General features: G+C 30.8%; 1 protein-coding gene across 9 annotated transcripts in view; it reads right to left on the bottom strand.

Annotated features, from left to right (window-relative positions):
• LOC143231897 (ataxin-7-like protein 3) overlaps positions 1-22645 on the bottom strand; it is a 60233-nt gene that overhangs the window by 29598 nt on the left and 7990 nt on the right. For 4 of the 9 annotated variants that reach the window (XM_076466689.1, XM_076466692.1, XM_076466690.1 and 1 more), the window contains exons 3-8: positions 19321-19436; positions 17754-17767; positions 17163-17331; positions 8970-9049; positions 3066-3125; positions 348-422 (exon numbers count right to left, since the gene is read on the bottom strand). In XM_076466689.1, coding sequence (XP_076322804.1) covers positions 348-422; positions 3066-3125; positions 8970-9049; positions 17163-17331; positions 17754-17767; positions 19321-19436 — 514 coding nt within the window. Of the gene's footprint in view, positions 1-347; positions 423-3065; positions 3126-8969; positions 9050-17162; positions 17332-17753; positions 17808-19320; positions 19437-22645 lie in introns of all 9 variants that reach the window. The other 5 variants (XM_076466694.1, XM_076466696.1, XM_076466695.1 and 2 more) reach the window with 2 other exon arrangements.

Below are 22645 nucleotides of genomic sequence, written 5' to 3'. Positions count from 1 at the left end.
TTTTTATTCTCATCAGGTAATTTGTTTTATAACCTGCTTTTTATAACCTTTATTTTAGTTCTGCCCAATTCTTTTAAGAACAAACATTTTGTTTGATGATTATAGAGATTTTAATTTTTGTATGTGCTTGGATAAATATCAAAGTAGTAGTACATTAAACAAATTATGGTTATACTATTAAACCAAAAGCGAATATCCAAACATTAAAAGAAAGAACTTTCTTGGTAAGAAATATTACATCTTACTTACCAGTGCTTGATCTGAATATTATCCAAATTAATTTGTCAGTAACACAATTTTATATTTTTGCTACAGTTGGCAGTTTTTGAAAACAGAAACACTCTTACCTAATGACATAGTTTCATAATTGTTAAAAACATTCGTCCCTTCACCACTACCACCACTGCTGTTTCCTCCTTCTCCTAAAAAATACAACCGTTGCTTACTTTATTTGACAAAACATATGGATGAAGCCTTGATATTATATTACACTATACCCTCACTGTGTTGCTTATGATGTCACAGTGGTCAGTTATTTTGTGATGAATCAAAACAAAGCATCAATGTACAGTGGTTTTATTAACATCATTTTTAACTCTCTTGGTCCCAAAGACCAACCTCCAAACCATTTTGTGTTCGTTACAGTTTTAATACAGCATGTGTATTTTAACAAACTTTTGCAGATTATAAGTGAACATTATAAAGCTTTCATTCACAAAATATCTGATTTTTCTTATTAAGTTTCAATTTTTTTAAGTAACAATTTGTTTGTGCATTTTTCTTTTCAAATGTTGGCTTTCAAACATGTCATTCTGATTTTTAAACTTAAAATACTTCTATGCATCAGAAAATTGCCAAATTTATATACGAAACTTTTAAAACCTCTTCTTAACCATCAGATAATTATCAAACGTTTTTGTTCTGATAAAAACTGTATTCTTGTTATTATCACAACTGTCTATGTATAAGTTTAGTTTATTTGATCAACTAATAACCATCCTTCATAACCATCATAAAACAATTAGGAAATGCATACAACTTACACATTTTCTATTCTAGAATTAACAAAATTGTAACAACAAACCACAAATGTCGAGTCTAAATATACTTATTTTTATCATACTGACTTCTCAGCCAAAACCAACTAACAATTTATTATTTTTATCATACTGACTTCTCAGCCAAAACCAACTAACAATTTATTATTTTTATCATACTGACTTCTCAGCCAAAACCAACTAACAATTTATTATTTTTATCATACTGACTTCTCAGCCAAAACCAACTAACAATTTATTATTTTTATCATACTGACTTCTCAGCCAAAACCAACTAACAATTTATTATTTTTATCATACTGACTTCTCAGCCAAAACCAACTAACAATTTATTATTTTTATGATACTGACTTCTCAGCCATAACCAACTAACATTATAAAAGTTTCAATGATGAGACACATGTGCACTTACATTATTGTATCAAACAGTACAAATATGGTGTTTACAAAATAATTTGTTTGAGCTGTTTTCTATTGGACCACTATAGTATGTAATGCAGTCACATTTTAGTTCTAATACATTACATGATGTGTGCGTATTATTATTATTTACAAACAAGTTATTAAGTTTCAGTTATTTTACTTAAAACATAGAACAGTTAATAAAGAAGCATAGAAAATAATGATCTCTTCTACTTATGAACTTTGTACTCACTTGCTGCAATTAGCTAAGCCTTGTCAAATATCACGCATGGATGTAAAACAAAAGTTTTCTTTATTTAATACATGCATTTTGAAATAATAAAAAACACAAGTTACTGCATCAATACCATATAAATTCAATCAGTAACTAAGATATATTTGGGTCTAAAAATATGGTATTTTGAACAACATTTTCACTTCCATTTCCTTTCCAGACTTGAGACAAAAATAAAATATCTTGGAAACTTTCACCTTCAAGAGCCTTATTAAAAAAACACTTGGGGGAAATTCTGAACATCTGATTGGTTATCCAGTCATGAAGGAGCAAACTGAGTGCATGTAAGGAAATATTTCTAAAAATGGAATAAGTGGGTGGGGCCACTGTGTTTGGTTTACTAAATATAGTGATATTTTGCCAAACTGAAAGGATAGGCAGTCCTTATTTTATATTCTAGCTTGCCAATATTAGCAATTTGTGTTTTTAAATCATGAGAAACCATGCACTTCGTATTTGGCCATCGCAAACACCGCACGGAACCAAAGTAGGGTTAAATATGCCATATGGCACATTAAAATTGATATTTAGCAATCTGTTTTTTTTAATATTTACTAATGTATGATAATAAAATTTAAATTACAATCTACAATTTCATACTAAACTCACTGACAGACATTCGTTTCATAAAACAGTAGTTCAATAAAATTTGGAATGTAATTCTACGAATGCGATGGCACGCCCTTTGAACCATAACCATAAGAAGACCCACAGCAGGAAGGATTAATTCTAACACTATCTATTATAAACATTTTCATAAAAAATATACAGGCTTCTTACAATTGATTTAGATCTATTTTTTCAGGTTCTCTTCACATGAATAAAACACATCAATGATTAAACAAAAAAAAAAAACATTTAAAATCATAAACTATATCAAGTGTTCATAAGGATAATTAACAAGTCCTCTTATCTCTTTAATAACTAAACTTGTAAATATAAAAAAAATGGAAGAAATGACATATATATTCAATATAAAGTAACATATAAGATATCTTAAGTTTACTTGTTTGCTTTTGTTAAGTGAGTAACCATCATCATCATATGCAAGTAGAAAACAAAACCACTTGTTCTTTAAAACCTACATTGTTAACACATGGATAACTGATTTTTTTTCTGTTTGAGCATGATTAAGTATTGAATTAAGCTATTTAAAACTAACTTTTAAAATAAATTTTAAAGAAACTGAATAAAAACGATAACTTACAAAGTAGCTTACGTAACTTTATATTTCATGTATGGCTTTATCAACTGCAAATTATCAATGTTTGCTTAAAGAAATCAGAGTAAAACAAGGATGAACTACAAACCATTTCTGGCTTTAGGTTTGATTTTGCGAGGACAATTCTTGTCACGTTTCTTTTTTGAAGCTGTAGAGAAACAAGGGGAGAGGAAACATTATTAAATACCTGTAGATAAATGAGAACATATTTTGAAAACATACATTATGCATATATGCTATAAAAACAGTTGAACTTTCTTACAAGTTGGTAATGACCTAATGAACAGTAGGATTATAATGTGGCAAAATATACTTAAAGATTATTGAACTCCATAATACATACTGTTTGGTTTGAATTTCATGCAAAGCTACACGAAGGCTATCTGCACTAGTGTCCCTCTGTAAGACTAGAGGAAGACAGCAGCTAGTCATCACCATCCACTGCCAATTCTTGGACTACTCTTTTACCAACAAATAGTTGAATCAACCATAACATTATAATGCCCCGACAACTGAAAGGGCATGCATATTTGGTGTGACGGGAATTCGAACCTGCGACCATTGGATTACAAGTCGAGTGCCTTAACCACCCAGGTATTCTGGGCCTACTGTTTGGAAAGATGGTAAACGTTAGTGTCAAGCAGCTTTATTACTGTTCATTTTCTTGTACAATTCAGAAGGGTCTAAACTTAATTGTATGCCACTAACTTACACACCCAACCCTACACGGCACTGTCTAGGGAGAAAAACAACTCAATATATGATAACCTATACACTTACCCTATGTAGTAATCTAATGCTTTACAGATAAACTACATACATATTAAGTTTTCCCAATTTTTTACAGTTTATCAAATATTTTGTAAGGGAAATTTCTGGTAAAAATGTGTGTGAAGTTGCAGGAACAAAAAACAGCATGTGAAGTAAAAACTCCCCATCTCAGAGATTATGTAGCAAGAAGGAAAGTTAATTTTTAAAAGAATTAATATGAACTGAATTTGTCATTTACCATGCTTCACATTCCATGATATTGTTACTCTGTATTAAAAATGGATGTAAAAAAAAAAAGAATGACAAAGACGAATCAGACCAATAAATGAATCACACACAGCTTGTAGAACACATGAAATATGCTACAAAGATCTTTGTATCTACGCTACATTAACAGATCAAACAGTAATAGATGCAGCAAACTAAATTATGAACAACAGCAGTGTACAGTTCATTTAAGTTTGTTTTTTTGTTTTGTTTCTTGAATTTCACACAAAGCTATTCGAGGGCTATCTGTGCTAGCCGTCCCTAATTTAGCAGTGTAAGACGAGAGGGAAGGCAGCTAGTCATCGCCACCCACTGCCAACTCTTGAGCTACTCTTTTAACAACAATGTGGGATTGACCGTCACATTATTTTGCCCCCACGGCTGAAAGGGCGAGCATGTTTGGCGCGACGAGGATGCGAACCCCCGACCCTCAGATTACGAGTCGCACGCCTTAACACGCTTGGCCATGCCGAGGCTACAATTCATTTAAGAACCACCTACAAACTTGATTTCCAACATTATGTACAGAAAACTACACCTTGATAAAAGACGTAGTAATTACGCTAACATTTCTACTGATATGGTGCTTAGGAGAATATTTTCCAATCGGTTATACAACATTAGTAGTCGAAGTTAGATAAAACTATAATTATTTTTTTCATGACTTAAAAGACTTACCAGCAAGAGCAAAAAAAACAAACAAACTTTATTACAATGGATGAAAGTTTTTCATTTCCAGTACACCATGTAAATAAGTTAAATGTTGATGCAAGAGTTAATACATAAACATATTCCACCTCACCAAAAAGAAAAACAGTAGAATATGATAATACAAACAAAGTAAGAATACCAGCAGAAATTACAAAAGTAATGAAGGCTGACAAAAACACGTGTTTGGTGTTGAAAAAGGTAGTGGTAGAGACAATACCATAAAATTACTATTCATATGTGCAGTAAAATTCTGTCACTGGATTAAGCTCAAAAGTAGAAACATTCATTATTATCTACCGTCTCTGATCATTTCAAAAACACTATTCTGAGCAATGGGTACAAAAGATATTCATGTTAAAGTATATGTCCATTTCAGCTAGTATTCAAGAAAGAAACACTTTGTCAGCTCACATTTTGTCATGGCAAGTTAATTACCTATTACGTTTCATCCAAAGAAACAACATTTATGATATGATTGATGAGTTCACACAGTATTTTGTTGATTTTGATGCTGAAATAGTCATTTTATAAATAGATATCACTGTATCTGAAGAATCTTTGTTAAAGTACTAATTTTTCTTCCATAATATGTTAAATCTTGGTATAGGTTTGGTATCATACAAGGGCACAATAACCATGGTAAGAATAGTCATGTGGGTCCACACAACATAAATGAATATTATAATTAAGCAACTGATACTGAACTTAGATTCAGATTGATTGAAGGCACAAATATCAAACTATTAAATGAGATTTCAATGATGTTCAAGGAAAAACTTGGAATTACAGTTAAGTTGTCCAAAAAATGGATTATATTCTGTTACTTGAAAACAAGTAAAGGATAATTTAACATTAAAAGGGAAGATGTTGCTTATGAAATGTAAAAATTGTAACTTAATATTTCAGAAAGTAAATACAGATAAAACGTGTAATACATGTAAATAATAACTTAAGAATTTTACAATCAGATGGTTTATGAACATTTAAACTACATAAAGATTTACCAAAAAACGGAAGACTTAAATAAATTGACATGTACAACTTTCATAAAACAAATTAAATAATTTTGATGATAAATTTGAGGTGATGTTAACAAAAAAAAAAATTAAAAGATTTCAAGTAAATCAGACATTATGTATTTTTATCTACCTATTAAAATCCATAAATCATAAGAGATTAATGAAATCTCATTTGTTCAAAACAAAAAGTGAATAAATTCATATTATAGGAAACCTCCCAATATTATAGGAAGAGAAAATTGTAGGAGAAAATCTAAATTTTAATAACATTTAAGTGACCTTAACACAAACTATTAAAACCTTTTTTTTTATCTCATATTCCTTGTCTTATATCATGAATGATCTTAAATTTGTTAAAAAATTACAAAGAAAATCAGAAGAAAGTCAAAGCTTCCTAGATAAATACAAAGAATTAATTCATCCCAAATTTAATGAAGATTTAGATATTATTTTTAAAAATGTTATTTTTATTTATAAGAAGCAAATCTTTCATTACATATCTGGTAAAATAATGGAAACAAACATTTCTCCAATTTACACGAACATCACTATAAGATTTTTCAAATTACAATTATTTAATTTATTCTCCAGTTATTTCGAAAGCTATTTTGTACATCATGTAAAATCCTTCTGGAAAAGAGTTTTAGATGACTGTTTTTTATTATGGAACAATAATTTAGAGATTCATAAATTTGTTGAAAATTTATATCCAACAAACATGGAAACTAAGTTTACCTTCAAAAGAAATAATAAAAACTTGTCAATTGTTAGATGTTCTGCTGTTTCACCAGAATAGGAGACTGTAACAGATATTTTTTTTTAAAAACCCACAAATTCTCATTAATGTGTTCATTCATTTAGTAATCATCTGAAACATATAAAGGTAAATGTTTCTACAAATCTTATATCATTTGATTTCCAATAAAGGAACAAGAGGTAACAGACTGTTATAACCAAACATTTTTAGTTATGTGTCACTATCAAGAGAAAATTATATTAAAAAGGTTTTGCAATTACATGAAAATAACCTTTTTGTTAAAAAGAAAAACATTTAAATAGAGAGATTAGTGAACCTAAAAAGGAGATTATACCTTCTGTAGTTATTCACTTTCAATATACATATCTATATTCTATTTATTAATATACAATTAAAAGATAAAAAACTGAAAGATGTATTAAAAAATAACAAAATTATTTATCACAAAGACAATCTACACATTCATATAAAATAATCGTATAATCCTAAAAAATATATTTTTGTAAAGAAGATATTTTCACTTGTGGTAGAAAGAACTATGTTGTATGAAATTCATAATGATGAGGAACCCACTTGAAGTAAAATTGTATTCTCAAAAAGACTGTTATGGATATTAGCACTTTAATTAAAATAAAGAACAGAACAACGTTTCAACCTTCTTAGGTTGAAGAGATTAACTCTCTCTTTGTTGACCTGAAGATGATATTAGCACTTTAATTAAAATAAAGAACAGAACAATGTTTCAACCTTCTTAGGTTGAAGAGATTAACTCTCTCTTTGTTGACCTGAAGATGACCTAAAAAGGTCAAAACGTTGTTCTGTTCTTTATTTTAATTAAAGTGCTAATACCCATTCCAGCCGTCTTGAGAATACATTTACACTGTATGTACTTTAGGTTATATGAAACGTATCAAAATAATAAAGAACAAAAACAAAGAAATAGTTTTATTAATAATTCATTTAACTGCAATTCTAAGAACTCAGTATATCTTTTAAAATGTATAAATTGTGGTGAATGTTTTACTGGTGCACCAGATAATTTAAAATTAAGGATAAATTTACATAAATTCCATGTTATGTGTCAACAAATAAAGCTCATTATACAACAGTAAACATTTTAATAAGTGTATCTTGAGAAAATTAAATATTCTAAAACAACCATATTTTCATCTTTTCCTATTTTTTTTTATGAATGTGATGTAAAACTTTATAAATTTTTTGCACCATCTTAAACAGATAGTAATAAGAGGGCAGAAGTAATTGGTTGTGTAAGGTCAGTAGGAATTGTGAAACCGTGAAGAGAATTATTAAAACTTACAAAAAGAAAACATACACATGAAAGTACAAAACTATAGGATAAATAAATTCCATTTATATTATAATAAGAATAAAAAGTATAATCAGAATAAGATGTTAACTTAAAAGGAAATTTTATTTATTTTTGAACATTTCTAATGTAATTAATTCATACATGGACTGTATTATATATTTGTACATTTGAAAAGTATGTGTATTTAAATTTATATTATTCATGTTTAGTTGAAAAGTGGTATTTTTATGCTTTTTTTATAGGTCCTCAATTAATTTATTTCCTGAAGAGTGACCTTTTGAAGTCATGAAACTGGTAGAAATTAATGAAGGAAGGAAATATTTAGTATTCTAGTGTATTCTTATTTGTATCAACAGGTGAATCTTGGAAAAGTTTTTTCTTTCTTTTTTTTTAAATACACACACACACATACACACCATATCACATATGTAGAAATGAATTGTCAATCTAAATAAATGAATGTTAGTTTATGTTTTACTAAATAACAAGTTAGCAGTTTTCCATATCTGGGCTCTATGATTAAAGACAATGCAGAATGTAGAACAGAAATTCATACAAGGCTAGGTAAAGGAAGAGGTATAAACTCAGGCTTGAAGAAACTGTGGAGCAGCCAGAATATAAACATTCAAACTAAGATTAGACTGTGGAAAGCACTGGTCTGGCCTGTTGCAATGTATGGTTGTGAAACGTGGACCCTTAAATAGTGGATGAGGAACCAATAAAAGCATCTGAAATGAAAGGATTGAGAAAGATTTTGCAGGTTTTGTGGAAAAAGAAAAGAATAAATGGTTTTGGAAAAAGCAGGAGTTCGGCAGGAATTTCAACTGGAAATCAGAAGATGCAAGTTGTCCTTGTTGTACGGAAGTCAGAGCCTTGCCTAGAGAAAGATATTATTTAAGGAACGACACAAGACAGAGGAGGAAAGGACGACCAAGAATGTCATGGATAGATAACATTAAAGCTTGGACAGGAATGACGCTAGAGCAGACACTTTGAGCGGCAAACAATCGACAAAGATGGAGAAGACCAGTTCATAATGCGGCCAACCCTCGGATCAAGGATGGTTTGAGAAAAATAATAAAACTAATATTTCTTTGTTGAAAGCTTCAAGTACTATTCATTCAGAAAAATACTCACATTTTTTGTCATTCCCATAATTCCAGTCACCATCATCTAAATCATCAATATCACTATCAACTTTTCCAGTGTTGGCAATTCTGAAAAACAGAGTATTAAAAAAAGATTAAACTTATTGATATGACTGTTCAACATGTGTATATTATTTACTTAAAATCAACAAAACAAAGACAAACAATTTTGTACCCCCTATATTTGAGTTTAAAACATCTTATTGGAAAATGACTAGCCTGGAAAACTACACTCACGTCAGTGAAGAAATGAAAACGCTTTGAAGAGCACCAATTAAAAAAAAATGCATAATTTCTCTTCAAATCTTAATACATTAAAACAGCTGCATCAAAAACTTTCTTTCACAACTATTCATGTTGTCATGTTTAAGTCGTGTTCTTTCTGACTTTTCATTTTGACAACAGCAGTGAAACAAATTTTTATTGCAAATGACTGAAATATGCCATGTCAAAAACACATTAATCTTATCTGCTTACTTTCCATTATCCATCCAGTGTATGAGGACAGTAGTTTCCCAACACCTGTTTCAACAATCTGATCAAAGAAAGACCCATAGGTACTGCATCTAGAGGCTTGATCAGTATGTATTCATTCTCTAGTTACTTAAGACAGTATGACACAGATGAATAGAAGGTATGACTAGAAAATATATTTTGGTAAGCCCCTATACTACTGGTCTCATTTTCAGACTATGATCCTTCTTGATTAAGTTGTATGCTGTTGTCTGGAATACACAGTTGGTTTTGCGACTGATTGTTGTTTTTGAAGATTCTTGCCTGTTACAAAATGATATACTTTACTTACCACCACTGAGGTATGACTTGTTGAAAGCCCATTTCTGGAAAGTTATGATGTCCCAAGTTGATTCATATTACTTTGTTTCCAATATCATTATGTATACAAGGGATATCCCCTTTATTGGAATTGTAAAATCTCAATATGAATACATGTTAATGGTCTGAATGTATAATTGGAAAATTTAATCAATATAATAGCCTACATGGTACAATTATATTGATTAGTGTCACATACATGTTAATCAATGAAACTTATGCTTAAACCACTTAATATAATGAAAATAATCCATTAATCAAAATTAGGTTTTCTAATTAAAACTATTTTTTTATTACAGCTACATACGTAATCAAAACATTGTCATTATGTTAGCTTGTTGTTCAGTAAAAAGCTACCTAACAGGCATTCTGTGCTCTGCTTACTAGGAGGTATCAAAACCAGATTTTAACAATATAACATTCTTTCTGTTTTCAGCTTTGGATCACCATGGCTTGGATACTTGAGGGAGGTGAAAGACTTGTGATTTAAGGGTCTTGGGTTTCATTTCCACTGCTACCAAACTTGCTAGCCCTGTATTATTTATGGCAAAGCTACTAAAGCTATTTGCCACTTTCACTAGAGGGAAGGCAACTGACTGCCAGCACTTATTGCAAACTCTTTGGCTTATTAAGTATTAAATGAAGTGTAAGTGAACATTTTTTTCTATATTGATTTATGTTTTTAACTGCATAACTATACTTTGCCAATGTGTAAGCAGGTCTGGATTTTGAGAATTGGTCCAGACCTCCAAGTGTTATCTTTCAAAAATTAATTTAAAAAAAAACTCAAAGAGATAGGCATTCTTACACTACCATATAGTCTATAAAAATGTTAGATGACACTGTTTTTATCAGAAAACCATTTTTTCAGCTTTTCAGATATCAACATAGCTTACGTTTACAGCACTCCAGACAAAGACTTAAGCCAATTACCAAATATTTCTGACATAATACAAGAATATGAATGCCAACTAAGCAGTGTCATATTAATAGTTTGCACTTTGGCTTCTTCCAGACACTTTAATAGTGTCCAAGTTTTAGACATTTGTCTTCATAAAAGTTTGTACTGTTTAGGACACTTGCAGTTATTATAATGGACAGAATTTCAGATGCACCCCATCAGAAAAGAGAAAAGCTACACCTTTCAACATTCCATTTGGTTTATATTTAATATTCTGGGTTTTTAAGCTAATATCTGTTCAGGCTTGATAAAAATTTCAAAATGTTAATTGGAACCTTATTACAAAAATACAAGAGAGTAATATATTTTAATGCTTGTAAAGCAATGTATATATAATGCAGAAAAAAGTACTGTAAATGTGTAAATAAGTAAAGCATGATTTAGGAGAAGTTTATCTTTGTTCTCTCCTCAAGTGACTCTCTCTTCCTTCTCTTTTAGAAAGCTACAGAAATACACTTCAATAACAAACCATCAAAACTTCAGATAAGGTTAGCTTAAAAATGATTGTTTGTTTGTTTTAAATTTCACACAAAGCTACACGAGGGCTATCTGCACTAGCTGTCCCTAATTTCGCAGTGTAAGACTAGAGGAAAGGCAGCTAGTCATCACCACCTACTGTCAACTTGCGCTAGCCATCCCTAATTAAGCAGTGTAGGACTAGAGGGAAGGTAGCTAGTCATCACCACCCACTGCCAATTCCTGGGCTACTCTTTTGCCAACGAATAGTGGGATTGACTGTTACATTATAGTCGAGCTACCTAACTAACTAGCCACGTCGGATCTAACACCTTGGATTCATGCGTTATTGATACAATTTGTTTTGAATTTCGCACAAGGCTACTCGAGGGCTCTCTGTGCTAGCAGTCTCTAATTTAGCAGTGTAAGACTAGAGGGAAGGCAGCTAGTCATCACCACCCACTGCCAATTCCTGGGCTACTCTTTTGCCAACGAATAGTGGGATTGACCATCACATTATAATGCCCCCAAGAGTTGAATGCCTTAACCACCTGGCCATGCCAGGCCTTAAAAATGATTAACAAAGGGAACTATTACAACTTTAACACAGGAGTGAACATACTACATTTAGAGAAGATTTTTGTCATCATCAAGTGAAAACACTTTAACCAGACTTAGTGCATGTGGCTGCAAAGTATTGTGGTGACTCAATTTGTTATTGAATGCTTTTATCTTATTTAAATACCAGGCATAAACTGGCTAAGTAATTATTTCTAACTTCTGTTGTGATACGTTTCACATAAAAATATTATCACTTATTAATGATAGTGAATCATGTTCTTCATATTTAATTAACAGTTTGTTTGTGACTACTGCACATTCAAAAACACCAAATTACCCTTATTTTTATTTCTTGTGTGTTACTCAACATAAAGCTACACAACTATAAAAGTCTGATTTTTAGTGTTATAAACCCTCAAACATAGTGCTGGGCTAATAAGTGGTAATTAAGTCTGTCAATTAACCCTTTTGCAATGGGTCAAAGACCATTTCATTCGGTTTGTCGACTTGAGTTCAAATATTTATTGAACTACTATTTCATGAACTTGTGTCAATAAGTTTGGAATCAAATGGTGGATTGTAATTCAAACTTTAATATTATGTATGAGAGAATTCCTTAGCTTAAAAATATGTATTAAAAGATTATACTGAAATATATATATTAGTAAGTCACGTGGTATGCTGAATGCAGCACTGTTTAAAATTAGACATGCGTAATGTCAGAATACTAAGTCTATAGTTTCTTGCAAATTAGAAACTCAAATTACTAATATTACCAAACTAGAATATAAAATAAGAACTTCTTTTTTGTTGAGATATGGCTAATGTACTGAATTAAACACAATGGCCCAATTCATCTCTTTCAAGTTTTGGAAATTGTCATTTATGTACTTTTACTTCAATGTATGACACTGAATAACCAATCGAGAGCCTTAAATGACCCCCTAATGGTTTTATCAGCCATTTTAATCTATGAAAAGACTACCACATTCTTTCAACCCAAGATATCAAGAAGGTAGGTTGCATTTTTAGTCTGTTCTAAATTTCATGTTTTTTAAAATCTAAATACATCTTAGTAACTTAGCTTAATAAATTACTTTGCAATTCGTTGGTATCGATACAGTTCTTTATGAAATTTTTGGTTATTCAACTGCATATATTGAACCTAAAGTTCTTTTTATATCCTCTGCATACAAAATTTTAAAAGACTTAGCATCCTATGTCCAGCAGCAATTGAGTTGAAAGGTCATAGTGAAAAGACATAAGTGCTTGCTTTACTTGTTGATGTATTTTTTTTAAATGAGTTTAATAAGTATATTTCTAAATATTAATAATCTATATACATGTATATAATGTATAATAACTGAAATGTGACTACATGATACAAAATACCAGACCCTTAAAACACAGCTAAAACAGGGAAGACTACAGGTCAGTTTTATATTTTCAAATGAGACTCAAAACTAAAAAATCTACCCTGGATACTAAAGAAACATATTTTTCTCCTTCAACTTAATGATCGGTTAAAATCTATTTTTATGGAAGATTCTGTCGTTTCTTTCAGAAAATATAAAACTTTGCATTCACACTAAAGTAAACTCTAAGCTGACACCATGTGGAAGTCAACTTTACAAAAGCAAGCAATATCAAACCTGTATGTTCATGTAGGAAACGGATACATTTTGAGATAAAGACTACCAAAAGCAGTTCAAAGATAACTGATTCCATAAACTGGTCTATGAAAAGTGTTATTTACTTAATCCAATGTTGAAAATGCAGTTTTCAATATGCAGGTCAAACTAAAACAACTATATAGGAATGTTTTAATAATCATAAATAAATAATAAAAACAAACATAATACTTTAAGATGGCTGGACACTCTCCAGAAGACATTAAATTTATGGGTATAAAGACAAATATTACATCTAACAGAAACATGGAAATTAAAGAAGCTTACTGAATAGCACTGTTAAATACTGTAACACCAAATGGTATCAATCTGATCCTGGGGTTGTTGTCCTTCATAAGTCTCTGAAGAGATTTCCAAAACTAAACTTACTTTACATTATCAGTATTATTCCTCCTTACAAACCTTTCTAAACATACTGGTGTGATTTCCTATTTATTGAGCTACATTATTATTTTCTCCATATCCTCACGCCATTATTTAGTTTTATTTCTACTGTTTATTTTCATTTTATTTCTATATAAAGTAGTTAACAATCCTTATAACTATTATGACCTTCACACAAAACTAAACCTGACACAAACAACACTAAGTTATGATTGGCTAGTTGTCAAGACCAACTCATACTGAACATCAGGTTTACGTGACACTGATGTCCGAGCCTATATATTTCATCAAACTCATTAAACATAACCCTTTATTCTTCTGAAGAAGAACACTAAACTATTCAAAAGAGCTGGAGTTTTGGGTCTTGTTTTGAAAACCTACTTTTGTAGGTGATCCTGTGTGCTACCAACTTAACCTGAATTTACAGGTCAGTCTTATATTATTGGATATGTAACATGAGTACATGTGCAACACATCAATGCAAGTTATGTAATGTTAGCCAGGCATAACTGGAAAGTTAACATAATAAAAAATAATAAATATATATATAGCCTTATCAGACTTAACCTACTTAAACTAAACATTTGTATTTACATGTTATTATACGCAGTCATTTTAGCAAGCTTAAAGCATAATTTATATATATTTCCTAATTTTATTATGATGGTTACAAGGTTGGTCAAGTGACAGACCTCCACATAGAGTGTAGAACATAACATCAAATATGAAGTCTTACTGAAAACAAACATTTGAAATGTATTTAGGAGGTTTTAGACATTAAGTAAGTAATATTTGAGATTTTTGGGATGCTGAATAGTTTCTTTAATTATAACATGAAATCACTTTGCTCTCAGACTAGTTACAAAATACCCAACATTTTCAAAAACAAATCTTTTGTAAAAATGTTTCATTACAATTCTGATTTTTTGTGTACAAAATACTTGTAATCATTACTAAAAGTCTACCACATTTTGTGAAGATACACATGCTGTGTCAAAAGTTACGGTGCAAATACATAACATGTGCAAACACATACACAAACTTGTGTATATTATACTGAGCCCATTGCAAAAGGGCTTACTGATTAGTAAGAACCACTAACTGCCCAGTCCTAAGTGTTTGAATATTCTGTTTAAAAAACAACTGTTACATAACATTTCCAAAAGCAGTCGCATCATATTACTTACACAATCTCCAACAATATCAGAAAGTATAAAGTTTTTCTAAATAATGATATGCACTATGAAAATATTTGGATGCAAGTTCTTCGATATATTTGTAAACCTTCATTTTCACGTTTTCTAAAAGGCATGTTAAAGTATGATACATTTATTGTTCTCATTATTAAGTACAAAGCTACAAAAATATCTGTTCTCTCTGCACCAGATATCAAAAACCTGGTTTCTAGCAACATAAGATTTGCAAACATACCAATATGAACAGATGAACTACATGTTTTGTGTAAGCTACAGGATAGCAAAAGAAAAATTAGGAAAAGATGGTCTGTTTTTTTATTACTATTTGCATAACACTTTTATTTCTTTTCAAAACATCACTAGCTTTGTAAGAGAAAAAGAAATTCAAAGTATTCTTAGAAACCATTTTAGCTGGAATTCATTTGCTGTGTTTTTTAACAAACTGACAAGTACTTGTTTCTTAAAAAGTATACCTACAGACATTTAATCAATAATTATACAAGTTAATGTCCTAAAAACGGTTAACCTCATATTGTATCAAGGATTTGTACATGGCATTCCAAATGAGAGGTTGATAAACTATTAATGTGTTTGACACCAATACATTTGGTTCAGGATTAGCCCCCAGCTAATCAACAGTATAATACTATGATTGGGAAAATGTGTCAGAGTTTTATTTTGTGGACATATATGTATACAGTGAGATTAATAAATTATGTGCTGTTGAAGAACACATTTCAACAATGGGTGCTTTCAAAGTTCTCCAGAGAAATGGATTAACTCACCAACTGAAGTGTTTAGGACAGTAATGGAAATTCAGAACCAAACCAATCCAGAACAGCAGCATCATACAAAAAATAAAGGATTTGTTTATTTGAGACAACTGTTTGACTGAAATGAAACTGGACATTATTTCTCACATGTGATTTAATAAGATGGTAGATGAGGATATGAAGTTATCAAAATCATACAAGTTTCTAATCACCTCTCAAAATCAACTCATAAGAAACACAGCAAAAAAAAATGGAATCACAGCAATCCTGTTTAATCATAGATCCATTAAGTTCCCTGGTGCTGCAATGAATGTGCTTTTAATCTGCTCAAAGTTTACTTCCATGCACAATGAAGAATCTATATAAATTTTGTCATGATGTTAGGAACAAGGTTTTTGTCCTTCAAAGTAGTTTCTTATAACCAAAAATCACTGTACTATATAATAAACACTGATCTTATGAAATGCAACTAGCTTGACTACTAGCTTTTAAACTGCAGAATTCGATTCACAGTTAAAGTATGCTCATCTTCTAATATTGAAAATTTTTTTACAGATGTTTTAAATAAAAATAGGCCTCAGATGCTTTGATTAAATGCCCTTCCTTGAGACATTTTTTTTTTTTTATAAAAGTTTAAACAATAGTTTATACATCCAGTTTGGAGTTAAAATGTAATATTATAGTCAGCAGCCAAGAAAACTGACATACAGAAAAGATTAAAAACCCAGTCTTGTCTGTATATAATAAATGTATACAATTATACAAAAGTAATTTACATATGAATATTTACTGCTCCTTACAACCACTTGACAAAAAACAAATTTATATAAATATAAATGTTCTAAAGCAAAAATAATAGCAGGACTACAACAGTTCAATATAATTATTTTCATGTTCCTTTACCTTGCTAACTTAACATTTTTGCTACTGATTAACATTAGAAAAAAAAAAAAAAAAGAATCATACTAAATTACAATTTGTTTAAAGAATATTTCTATCACAACTTTGCTGTGGAAAAATAAACATCAAAATTTGAATAATATATGCAAAACTAAAACAATCTGTAGACAATTAAAATGAAATTCTAAACTGAAAGTAATTAACAAAAATATTTAGTGATATTTATTAATAACCTGTTGTATGAGTAATAGGAACCTGTGCACAAAATTATCACACTCACAACATTCTGTTTTAATCCAAACACATAACTCTGAACTAGGCTTAAAACCTTGATGCTTTGCTATTAATAGCTTCTGTCTGTAGTTCCATAATAGTCATAACTATATTACTATTTCATAGGTTTCTTCACATTTATTTATGATATACCTTTTGCTTGCAAGACGGGAACTATTTCTGCCCATTCCCATGCATTTTTCCAAATGTGGAGCAAATCTTGAAGCAGCAAGGTTTCTCTGACAATTCGGACAGATGCATTCAAACTGTTTTTTCATGGGTACTTGACCAAAAACGTCACGGCCAATTTCATCAACAATTTCTGCAAGAGTATTACCAAATTAAAGTTGAACACATTACTCGTAATATATCATTTCTTTGTAAATTACCAAAAAATAATTAATACTTGAAACGTACATTTTCGTGTCTATAGGTTTTATTCCCTTTAATTAATTTTCATGTTAGAAATCTCATTTATTACAAAATTGAGATGTAGCAACTGACAAAAATACTACAAGGAACTAAAAAATGAACCAACTACCGAGCTCTTCAGAAACGTTTAACTCTTTCTTTCCACACAAAATTAAACTTCACTCATCAGAAAGACAGTACTCAACTAATTAATATTTAATGTAATTATTACCATGTTTATTGAGTATTTATCCATCAACAGACTTAAAATGACAATTTTTTGAAAAACTAATATAGGTGTATGTAAACACATGCATATCATGGTTCACTTACCAAATTTCTTTTCACTTCCAGTCATTTCAGACAAATAGAGAAAAACAGAAAAAACTTATAAATTAATAAAATCTCACAAAACACATTCATCAAATATAGTTAAAAAGTAGACAACTGTACTCACTTGATCATAAAAATATTTGAACATTAGCAACACTTTGGACAACAAAATTTTCTCGCATCTTCAGAATAGACTTTAGTATCACTGTTCAAAATAATCATAGGACAATTCACTTCCTAATTACATTTGCAAATTCTAATAAACCTAACAACAGAGAAATAAACAACAACATTTCCATTGAAGTCTCAGGTGTAAAAATTATGCTTTGTGCAATAGAAACTAAAATCTCCATGTTAATACCCTCTTTGATAGTAAAATTTCTGTTCAAACTATATATTTTTCCCTACAAACATTCACATCAGTTGTTTGTATGTTTTATTGAAAAACCACAATGTGCTACTGCAGTATCCAACAAGAAGAACTGAACCCCAGATTTTAACACTGTGAATTCACACTTACCATTGTCTCATTGGGAGACCATTCATATCAAAGAAAATCAGCTAATGCATTTACAAAGAAATATTTTGTTAAGCCTAAAATTCATGACCAAGTTGACCCTGTAAAAATACCTTTAATACAGAGATAAATCCATACATATCACTTTAAAAGTAAACGTACAAAAACATTATATTAAATATTTGAATAACACTTAAAAGTTAATTGTTTCAAGCACGTGGAATGTTAAAGATATTAGGCTTATATCAATGAAAATACATTTTTTAAATATTAATGCATTTGCATTTTAAACTATATTCAAAATTTATACAACTTTGTAATCATTAGACTTTCAGAATTAAAACATGATTTACTAGTTGCTAAATACAATTTAATATAACTTTGTAACTATTAAAATTTCAGAATTGTAAAAAAAAACATACTAGTTTTTAGTAATAAGATAAAACTGTCTGTTGGAAAATGAAAAGTTACTGTTGGTAAAAACAATCTGTAAAAACTTGGAATTAACACATCTTACAGAGAATGTAAAGTGCTTTCTAGTAGACATTTCAACATATTAAGTTAAAACAGCTCAAGTGTCAGAAGTATCAGTTTTAGCACCATTGATGTTTTGTGGGTGAGAGTGTGGAATTTGATGGAACTCTTGGACTATGTCCAGTACACATGAAATATAAAAAATGAATGTTTGTTTGTTTGTTTCAGTTTTGAGCAGAGGTACACGAGGGCTATCTGCCGTCCCTAATTTAGCAGTGTAAGACTAGAGAAAAGGCAGCTAGTCATCGCTATCCACTGCTAACTCTTGGGCTACTCTTTTACCAACAAATAGTGGGATTGACCATCACATTATAATGCCCCCATGGCTGAAAGGGCGAGCATGTTTAGTGCAACGGGGATTCGAATCCGCAACCCTCGGATTACGCATCGAACGCCTTAACCCACCTGGCCATGCCAGGCCAATAGGAATGAATGTTAGGCACATCAAAGCCACTTTCTAATATTTATATATAAATTGAAATAATTTTTTAAAATTTAGTTGTAAAAGATACTCACTCTTCCTTGGATTCATCCAGAAACAAAAATCCAAGTTTCACTGCTCTATGAACCTCAAAACAGAGCCCCAGGCTTACTTCATTTGCAACTTCATCAAAAATATCTTGACTGAAAGACTATAAAATTAACTTTAATTAATTTAAAACAAGTATGTCTAACCTGAGTTAGCCCAAAGTAAAATTCAGTCATAAAAAGTCACTAGTATTTAGAAACTAATCTATAGTAGCATGTCAATTAATGTGGTTCGTATTTGCAGGTAAAATTTTGGGTTGAAAATTTTAAAGCTCTCATCCCCTAATTTTGTTCCATACACAAAAAAAACAAACATTAGATGTCAAATTTCATTCACTCTGGACTATGCTTAGAAGTTGCTCAAGGAAGTCCTAGACTACAGTGAGTAAGTATTGTAAGTACTATGAAATATAAAAACACGTATGTTATGTTTTATAAGGGAGTTATTTGAAGTGTATTATTATCTTATTGCATGTACAATGACATATTTACATAATTATATAAGTTTGGTGTGGTTAGCCACTTTTGCATTTGTTTGTGTGTGTGTGTTTTCTTACAGCAAAGCCACGCTGGGCTGTCTGCTGAGCCCACCAAGAGGAATCAAAACCCAGATTTAATCTTGTAAATCTGCAGAGCTGTACCAGCAGGGGACCTTTTGCATTATTATTTTTTCCTTTTAATTGTTAAGAAAGTGTCTTCTGTGATCTTCTACAACTTTAATGAGGAATTATTTCTGTTCTTCTTTCTTTGTTATGATGGCATTAAACTCATCAGTTAGGGTTACACCTCTTTCAGTACTGTCATTTGCAACACTCAAGTGTCAGACCATCTGTAGCACCTCCCTGTTGTCCTTTCTGAGATCTCATGGCCTGTCATAATTCAGGAAACAAATGGAACTTCAAGTAACCTGAAGAAGTCTCTTGTGTTATTTATGATGAATATTTAATCTTACATGTCCTGACACTTCCTGATATTTAGCTGGATATGTTTTGGAGGTTCATCTATGCCTTTCTTGTCAGTTAGTGTGTTTACCATTACTTGTTCTGTCTCTGGATACAGTTGAATCAAAGAATGTCAAACCAATGAGTTCACTAAAGTATCATAGACAATCAGGAAACATTTGGCAGCAGATTTTAAAAGAGTAGAATTCATCTTTTACTTTAACAAGAAACTGTAGGATGTTACGATCACTGTGAGGAGCAGAAATAGCACTAGAAACAGTGAACCATGCTCTACAATAGGTTCAGACTAGAACAACAGGGATACAGGTGCTACCAAGTTTTCTCTTGTCATAGCCAGTAAGCTTAAACTGTTCCATAAGCATCCATATCTTGAATATGCCTAATATCTTGGCCATCTATCATGCATGATGCAGTGTTCCAGGTGCTATAAATCACACTCCATGAGGAAGAAAGGTTAGGGCTAATTCAAGAAGCTCTCAATAATCATTTCTAGATTGACTGATCTGAAGTTGTCTTCTAGAAACTCAAGAAGCTACTGTCATGCCAAACAGAAAATACCAGAACTAAAGTAACATTATAGATTATCTATATATGCTGAATGTTCTTAAACATTTTGAATAATATAGAATATTCTGAAACATTTTATAACAATCCAAGTTATAGTTAAAATTTCAATCACCTAAAACGAACTCTAAAATTTATTCAGTATAGATAAAATTTAGTTTGAATTATGTACTCATATGTTGCAGCAAAATGAGGGGTGGGGGGTGGGGGGGGTGAGAGTTGTGAATCAAAACTTCACAAATAATCATTACCCCCTGTATGTCACTTAGAAGAATGTAATAGCATTTGTAGTTCTCTGTCCTTTGCTAGCATACAGTTTTAGAAAAAAACCTCTGAAACAGAAAGGGGGGAATAGAACTTAAAAATAGAGTACGTTCTATATGAAGTTATTTCTTGTATTTGTGGTTCACACATGAAATATACTAGACTGTCTGGTTTACTTATGTAATGAACAACTATAGAACAATGGGTGTTTCAAAACTGTTCATGCACAGAAATTCCCAACAAAAAAAGAAATATTAAAACCACCCTATACATTTTAGAAAACCAATGCTTCCCTTTCTAAATTATTTTATATTACTACCCTCTACTTCTGTTGATAGCAACTTTGTGCTTAAAGATAATTATAGCTCCATATATAAAGTTGCCATGATTGACTTCTAGCCAATCTTTGGACAATTTTTAAGTTGCATCCTCTTCCTCAAGATGTCTTAAGAATTTGGCACATAGAAAACATAAGCCTTTATGATCCAATTCTCTGGATAATCATCTCTTACCACCACCACCAGCACCACCCCCCTTTTTTTTTTCTCAAAAGAAATAAAATAATGCTCTCATTCCCAGAATTATACTTGTCTCTCTCTTTAGAGCCCTTTCCAACAAATCAATTTCATTTTACATAATGAGATCAAAATTACACAATAACTGAATCAAAGTACCTAACTAATGATTTCTATAGAGATAATCTGTTTTTTATTTATACTTAATATTTCAATAAATACACTATCAAACTATTTGATCTACTAGCACTAACAACAGAGCATTACCTGGATAACTTTAGCAACTTATCTACCATTATGCCAAGATCCTTTCTTCACTCATGTTACTAAATAAGTTAACATCCAAATCTTAATAACCCAAATGGATAATTTGCACTCACTACACTTAAAGGTCATTTTCCAACTATTTATCCAACTTACCAAAAGAATCAAGTTACCCTATAGAAATGTCTCAACATCCTCAATACAAATAAATATGCCCAACAGTTTGTCATCACCAAATTTCACTAGTGTTCCAGTGTTATGAATGTATATACAGAAAAACAATGTTCCTGAAGCACACCACTGGTCCACTTCTAACAAAGGTACAATATGACTGGACTCTATAGCAATGAATGTTTGTTTTCTCTCACACAAAAACCATTCAATCCAGGTAATTAGTTTTACCCCAAACCCAATAATAGAAATTGCTTGTTTTCTCTTATGCAAACACCATTCAATCCAAACAATTAAATTTTCCTCGACCCTCACCTACAATATGACTGCACTCAATAATAATGAGTTTGTTTTCACTCCAATAATAACAAGTTTGTTTTATCTCACAAAGACACCATTCAATCCAAATAATTTAGTCTTTCCTCAACCCTCACCTACAATATGACTGAACTCAATAATAATACATTTGTTTTCACTCATACAAACACCATTCAATACAAATAATTAAGTCTTTTCCCCAACCCTGACCTACACAGTTTTCTTAGCTAATTGTTTGTGTGACACATTTTTAAG

The sequence above is a fragment of the Tachypleus tridentatus genome, chromosome 11, assembly GCF_004210375.1.
Source record: "Tachypleus tridentatus isolate NWPU-2018 chromosome 11, ASM421037v1, whole genome shotgun sequence".
Taxonomy (NCBI): Eukaryota; Metazoa; Arthropoda; class Merostomata; order Xiphosura; family Limulidae; genus Tachypleus; species Tachypleus tridentatus.
Note: the sequence above shows the minus strand (reverse complement) of the source record. Positions and strands in the feature narration are given on the sequence as shown.